Raw genomic sequence first — 7,779 nt, 5'->3', positions numbered from 1 at the left:
AGTACCTGTGCAGAGTTGATAAAATCGGAGGTTTTAACTCGTTGCAAATGCGGTCCACTAATTATTTTTGGTGGAGCGAAGTCGCCTGCGTGCCCGTGCTTGGCAACAACTGAGTGCATACATCTTGCGATAATTAACAGACAGTTGAAGAGACATACGTAATTAAATATTTATCAAACCTCTGCGATGATGTTCCCGATATCCCTCATAAAGGACATAGGGCTTGTGCAAAAGTTTTATTAAGTTTTACAAATAAACTAAACCTCTTATAATAATGAAAGTATAATATAGCACAGATAATAGATAGGAGAAAAGGCTTTGCCAGTAAGTTATTATAGTATTAGTAACTAGCATACACATATTGAAGACTAAAGAAATATAGTGTTAAGCCCAGTTTTAGTTTGGCAGTTCCATACATTAAGAGTACATTTTGATACTAATATACATGCAGCTCTAGCCTCCTGCCTACCAAAGGCACTTTTTTGGAATATCTTTTTGAAACTTTCAAATTATATTGCTTAGAGCTTAAGAGGTTCAGGAAACATAGAGGAAAAAAATCCCGGCTTTTCCTAGTTTTTCACTATGAACTTTTCAAGTGCCATCAGTGTCCAATTGTAATTATTTCTTATGTCCTTCCCAAAGGAAGGATGTAGGCACGAGGCTAGGTACCTATGTAAACTATTTTATAAAATTGTTAAGGTTTATTTATAATTAACTACGTCATAGATTCAAATTAAAATGCTTATGTAATTTGTGACTGTGTTTATTTACATGAGAAATTATCTTACTGTTAGTTAACTTAATTTAGTAACTAAACTAAGGATTTAAGATCAGACTGCTATCTCACTACACATGCTGCAGTTAAATTAGAGATACTGCAAATTAAGTAATAAACAATTGAACAGGTAAATTAGTAACACAACATGGTGACCAGTGATGGATAGCAGAAGCTTACAAATCACTGCCAGGGATGTGCCAGCGCCAACTAGCGGTTACAATTACGGCGGACTTTGAAATATCAAATGTCTGGGGTTGTCATTACGAAGAATAAGTAAACAAACAAATAATTTCAATGAAATATTGAAATTTACATAATATTCTATTCGATCATGTAAATCTATAGTGTCGATAACAACGTTGACCTTTTTTATTTCCCGTCTAAAATGCCACAATGAATTAATTTCAGGACACGGACTTTCTCTCATGACTGTCTTCATGAGAAGTAAAGAAATAAACAAATTCGAATAACGCATTTCATATATATTGTAGACGATTAATGACTGTAGTAGGTCGTTAGTAATGCAGACTTTTTGTGTATTTTCAGTTTAACATGGCCAAATTAATTATAAAAACTGGATTTCGAGCACACTATACGACAGCGCTTTCCAACCACAAACAACAATAAAGGGAAAACAATTAGTTTTGGCTCAATATGTCAAAGATGAAAAAGAAACCAAAATGTGAAAATCATAAATTCATAACGAGTCACACCATTGAAGCTCGTGTAATTCGTCAAACTTCAGTGACATCGACGCCATACAAAACATCTTTCTTGTGTAAATTTATAAAATTTGTGATCACTGTTTTTGCTATTGTTTCTGCGGTTAACTACGCAGCAGGTTTCGTAACGCATATTTATTTATTTTTGCTTAATAATGCTCGAATGTTAATTTCACTAGCAAATAGTGACAGTTGGTCCGCCGAAAAATTCCTTGTTTGGCCAAGGCGCGCGCTGCGATTGATTCGTGGTTCCCCCACCTCCTACATTGCACCCAGCAAATTGGACACCCCAGGAAGTATGCTCTGGAATGTAAGCTATAAATGTAGACCCTGATAATTCGTGTACTGCACCTATACAGATTAAAATGAGGGACATTAATTATCAGTCTATATTGTTATGGCGTACTTCTTCATTTCGGGTCGTATTTTCTGAGGCATAGAATAACTGTACTCCATAATAATGATAGATTAGATTTTGTGTATAATAGTTATAATTTTTGCCTACCAATACAAAAATAATAACCCTATTAAATTTTTTGTAAGAAGCATAGAATTTTTGCAGCATATGACTGTCATTTTACCAAGAGTCAACAGCAATTTCGTGTTATGGGCGTCATCATGTTTCTAACTACCCCTTGTGCTTTTGCAACGCGTAGTTTTTAAATAAATCAATTAAAAAATACACGATTAATGTACAATTGATAAGTTTTCTGTAAGAAAATTGGATACAGGTTTTTACCAAACTGTGGCACAAGGTGTTTTTACTGGAGCAAAACATTTTTGGATAAGAGTGCAAGTGGGCGGTCACTATCGGGATGTTCCTTGTCATGGTGCAGTAAAAGACCTCTTCTAGTAACAAACTGCTCCTTGCAGAGACTGCAGTGGAAGGGTTTCTCGCCAGTATGCTGATACATGTGATACTGAAACAGTTGTTTTATACAATTTAATAATAAGTATGATTCCTAATAAAAAAATATAATTAGTCCGTCAAATAGATAAAAAATAAAATATTGGACGTGTTTTTTCTTTTGTCAAATAACCAAAAACTTATGAACATACATCCTGTTAAAATTCCGTGTGAAATCACTCCTAGTACACTTTTTACTAAGGATTGTCGTCACGTCGCGGGCCCCACTCCCGAACTTTGACGCGCTTCATCATTGTCATTTCTTGTTTGATTAAAAAGAAGAAGAAATATTAGTCCAATATTTTCTGATGATCTAAGTATCTAACTAACGAACTAAATATGTAGAATATTTTTTTTACCCAAGCATCTACCCAAAGCAAAGAAATAAAATTTTGCCATGATAACGTCTATTGTGATTTTTTTGATCCAAGACAGTAAACAAAATTACGGCTGGTCCTAAAAACGGCTTGGGGCCTTAAAACAAGCCTCAGCTTTAAAAAAAGGCTCAAGACTTTTTAAAAACCTATATTGGCTCTTTTAAGAATAGGCTCAGTCAAAAGAATAGCTCTTCGCAAGCCTATTCCGTCAGCCCAAGGACTCTAATTGAAGCATTAATTTTAGACTTACCGTAAAATTATCTCTCTTCAAAAAGCTATGGTTACACAGGTTGCACTGATATTTAAATATGCCTTTGACGGAAGTGAGTTGCTGGACTCTGGGCGTCGTTGCCGGACTTGGTTTGGGTGCAATGGGTCGCGGGTTCAAGATTAGGTTGTTTGAGACGGGGCGTGTTTGGAGAGCACCCGTGGAGACAGGTATGCGACGCCGTATCTTGCCATCTACACGGCGGCCGGGGTGCATGCGACTTCTATGCGAGTAGCAGTTCCCAGAACTGGCAAAGCTTTTGTCGCAGAATGGACACTGGTAGGGCTTATCTCCTGTGTGCTGGTTGATGTGAAACTGCAAATCAAAGAACTTTATCTTATAATAGAGAATTCAGAAGTGTTGTTTATTATCTGTTGAAAATATCTTTGTTTGACAAATAGAATATGGTATTTGACAACTCCTGATTTTGCCATATCTTAATATTATTATGCAAATATAGACAAACAGACAGTGTTTAGCGAAGAGAAAATTTAAATCGGTTGAAAATTGGATAAATAGTGATTTTTTGAAAAATCTTTATACCTGTTTCTTTCTCAAACGCTTTTCTCTATGCAGCAAGTATGGCGGTACTGGCGTGTGACGTCACATGCCAGTATGTCTTTGTCTGTCTAATCTTGAATTTCAAACCTTTATGTTATTTGTAAAGGTAGCTTAAAAATTGTTTTTCTATTCGACTGTTGGCATTGTGTAGTTTTAATTTATAAAACATATATAAAATAGTCAAATACCGTACCTATTGAGCAAGAATTTATGAATTATATTAAAATAAATATAAAAACCGGCCAAGAGCGTGTCGGACACGCCCGAAATAGGGTTCCGTAGCCATTCCGAAAAAAATACGTAATATTTTTCTAAGGATTTCGTATTTTATACGGAATCTTCCAAGTTTAGGTATATTTTATACCATAGGCTGCTATTTACTCTTAAACTACTAATAATTCTCAAGCAAACTTAGCCGTTATAGTTTTCCTTGTAAGTTTAATATACTTACTACCATCCTGAATTTTTTCAAATTTTTCCACCCAACGGTTTAGATTTTAGAGGGGGGGGGGGGGACGCTCGATTTTAATGGAAATTTACACTTTAAAGTTGAATATTCCGCAAACAAATCACTGAATCGAACAATCGTTTAGCAAACCACTAATGGTTTTAAAAGACCTATCCAACGATACCCCAAACTATAGGGTTGAATGAGAAAAAAAAATCACCCCCACTTTACGTCTATAGGAGGTACCTTAAATTTTTTTTTTTAATTTAAGGACAGGATAGTTTTATACCAGAAAACTGCATAGTGATGGGCATTGGGCAACAGCTAGTAACATGATAAAGTGATCCTTACCTTTAAATCTTGATTACGTTTGAAGCTCTTCTTGCATAGATGACAATTATATGGTCTCTCATTGCTATGAGTAATACTGTGAGTTTTTAAGTTGCTTCTGGTATTGTATGACCTCCCACATACTTTACATGTGTGAGATTTATTGGTCGACAAATGCACAGTCATGTGTGCAGCCAAGGTTCTTTCAGTTCTGAAACTATTCAAAACAATAATGAGAGTTAATAAGTTTTTGATAATAATCTAATTTTTAAAACAAGGTTTTTTTTTGATGATTGTACTTTTTTTTACTGTTCTTGCATTGTCACCTTAACTACATTTGCATACCAAATTTCAAGTCAATGCCATTGACCATTGAAGAGTTCTGTCCTGTGAAGACAATCCTGGCCAGACTACCAGGATGTCACTACCAGATTATGGAATGATTTGACCTGCACATACATACATACAGACATGCATACATACATGGCAAGTTAAATAAAAGCTTGTAAAAAAACAGTTTGACAAAGTTCTATTATTGCCAACAATCAACAACTGATTGATGCACACATTAACCTTTTTGTTTTTCCTTTTTGTACAATAAAGAGTATAAACAAACAAACAAACAAACATTAAGGGCTTACCCTAGCTGACATGTTTTGCATGGAGCAGGTGAGCTTGAAAAATAGTATGAGCAGCATACACACACACAATTGACAGACTTTGAGATACTTGTACAAAGGCGGACTTATCCCTTTAAGGGATCTAACCTTTGAGTAGATGAGAGGAGTAACAAGTTAGGGTCCGACAGAGTGAGATTAAGAGTAAAAAAAAAAATTTTGTGGAAGCTACTATACAGTCTTTTAAACAATATAATACATAAACTACAATATAAATAAATAAATAAACTACTATATATATATGTATATAACCATAATACATAATACATATTATACAGGCAAATATAAAACAAAGGAAATGTCCTCAAATGTTTAAGGAGAAGGTGTAAGCCACATCCTTCTCAAGCCCTCCCAGAAAGATCCTACAGTGGGAGATTGCCTGATGGAGGTTGGTAACCGATTCCACAGCCTGGCAGCTTGCATTGTAAAAGATTTAGAGTATGTTTTGGAAGAGGTAGAAGGACAGGCTAAAAGCATATTGGTACTCGATCATAACCGATACTGACTGCCAGCAGCCAAGTAGCTGAAACACTCGGAAAGGTATAAGGGAGCAGAAGGATTATTATATAAAATTTGATATAAAATAATAAATAGATATTGTTATAAAATTTGCAATTATTTTGTTCCTGTCACAAGCCACTTGGCTCCCACACCTAATGGATTATGCGAGAAAAGTTTTGGGTAGTGGCTATCTACTTATAAAATGTGTTAGTTTTTATAAAAAAATAAGAACTTACCATCTACCACATAATGTGCACAACCCATTTGTTTTGTGTTTTTTTAAATGCAGTATCAAGTCACACTTGTAGTCAAAGCTCTCCGCACAGGTGCCACACTTGAACATTTTGTTCACTCTGTCTTCATTAAAATGTATCCAAGAATGATTCTTCAGTGCTAGTTCTGTGAAAAAGCTTCTTTTACATGTAATACAGGGGAAGGGCTTGCCTTTACCTTTACTCTCTTCAGATTTATCTGCAGGTGCATCTCCCCGTTTGATTAATTTGATGGTAACATTTTCACCATCAACACTATGCAAATGTGTTATATCCTCTACTTGTTCATTGTTGTCTTCTATATTTGGTGACTGCATACTGTCAGAGTTTTGAAGAACCATCATAGGGTCTACACTTATTTCCATTTCGGTGACAAGGTTTTCATCATCAGAGTCTGCTGGCTCAGGTTTTATGTCCGTTTTGGACAGCACCACACATTTCTGAGGGGTGAACTGGTCCAGAATGATACTTTGATTGAGGAGGACTTCTTGGGCCTTGCGAGCAGTGTCAATAAACTCACACACAATCTGCAGCTTAGAACAGCATCTGATACAAATGTTCTTAGGCAGTTTATCATCTTCATCAACCTTGAAATAAAGTTTACAAATCAGACAAATTTATTGCATTAATTTGAGACCCTAAGAAGGACAGGGAAGTTGAAATCCCAGAAAATCGTAGTTCCCGCGGGCGCGTGATAAGCTAGGCGAATTCTTCACAGACGAAGTTGCAGGCAACATCATAAATCACAGGGAATTCTTCTAAATTTTCCAATGTTATGGTGAGTTAGCAAAAGCCTACCAGGCTTTTGATGATTGAAAAGTTCGACTTACCTCAATTAACAAGTACTTATTCAACTTATTCTGTAGCAGCATGGCTTCGGCTTCTGCGCTGAATATCATTATAGTAACTTCCTGCTCCTCGGCACATAATCGGCAACACCTATCAAAACTTTCGTGCAAACTTAAAGCCATTTTTTATAGAAAGTAAAATCTAATAAGTAAATCTAAACGACGGGACGGTGGAACGCTTCCCTGCACTGTAATGATTTTTCCACTTTATTTTCCAATGCGTAAAGACGCATGCGCGTTGAGAGATAGCGATGTTGAGTTTTGTATACTTCATCATTATGGCTGTTATTGACATTTTGAAACTACTATAGCAGTAAAACGACACCGCGCAAACTCAAAGAACCCCTTGTTTTGGTTTGTTTTTGCCGACCTACCGACCGGGCGACTGCGACAGTGACAGCTGTCATGACGTCATGAGTTCGGGCAGCCGGGTGACACTCTTTCCCGGCCCGGATATCACCAACATGAAAATACCGACCCTGTTTTTTGTGTTCTCGCCCATAGAAACTGACAGGAGCTTCTATGGGCATATACACGAAAAACAGGGTCGGTATTTCCATCCCGGTATTATCCGGGCCGGGAAAGAGTGTTACCCAGGCGGCCGACCGCGCGGCGAGATTGGGTGACCAGATTTAAAATGATGATTATGCCAGCTGTTGAACTAAAAACTAATAAACTGAATATGTTTGTTTGTTTATTGGTTTGTTGTGTGTGCTTTTACGATAAAAGCACTGAACCGATTGTGATAACATTTGGTTTGGAGATAATTTGAGTCCCTGAGAAGGACATAGGGTAGTTTTGTCCCGGAAAATCGTAAAGTTAACAATTCTTTGCAGAATTAGTCGTGGGCACCAGCTGGTTTCCACATAATATAACAACTCAATCGAGTGAAAATACACACTCTCCATACGTAGATATTTTCCCTTCTTTTTGACTTGTCCTTGATATTTTTTTGTTTCTGAATATGTGCTTTTAAATTTTTCCGGGATAAAAGCTATCCTATGACCTTCTCAGGGCTTTAAACTATCTCCATACCAAATTTCATCCTGATAACATGGGTACTTTTGGCGTGAAACGTAACAATTTGCAC

At 36.4% G+C, this 7,779-nt stretch overlaps 1 protein-coding gene across 1 annotated transcript; it reads right to left on the bottom strand.

Annotated features, from left to right (window-relative positions):
- Positions 1-752: 752 nt before the first annotated feature.
- On the bottom strand, positions 753-7,073 carry LOC141437601 (uncharacterized). The gene is made up of 5 exons (XM_074101037.1): positions 6,672-7,073; positions 5,806-6,428; positions 4,413-4,608; positions 3,035-3,367; positions 753-2,420 (listed from the first exon to the last, which is right to left on the bottom strand). The coding sequence occupies exons 1-5, from the start codon at positions 6,810-6,812 to the stop codon at positions 2,262-2,264; spliced, it is 1,452 nt and encodes a 483-aa protein (XP_073957138.1). The 5' UTR covers positions 6,813-7,073; the 3' UTR covers positions 753-2,261.
- Between the last annotated feature and the right edge of the window lie 706 nt (positions 7,074-7,779).

This window comes from Choristoneura fumiferana, chromosome 18 (genome assembly GCF_025370935.1).
Source record: "Choristoneura fumiferana chromosome 18, NRCan_CFum_1, whole genome shotgun sequence".
NCBI classification, from domain to species: Eukaryota; Metazoa; Arthropoda; class Insecta; order Lepidoptera; family Tortricidae; genus Choristoneura; species Choristoneura fumiferana.
This window is presented reverse-complemented; position numbering and strand designations above follow the sequence as displayed.

Bases quoted from the DNA above. Each gene is read 5' to 3' on its own strand.
- LOC141437601 (XM_074101037.1), bottom strand. From the start codon at position 6,812: ATGGCTTTAAGTTTGCACGAAAGTTTTGATAGGTGTTGCCGATTATGT. The intron at 6,429-6,671 runs GTAAGTCGAACT...CTTTATTTCAAG, and splicing joins ATAAGTACTTGTTAATTGAG to GTTGATGAAGATGATAAACT. The intron at 3,368-4,412 runs GTAAGGATCACT...TTTGATTTGCAG, and splicing joins AACGTAATCAAGATTTAAAG to TTTCACATCAACCAGCACAC.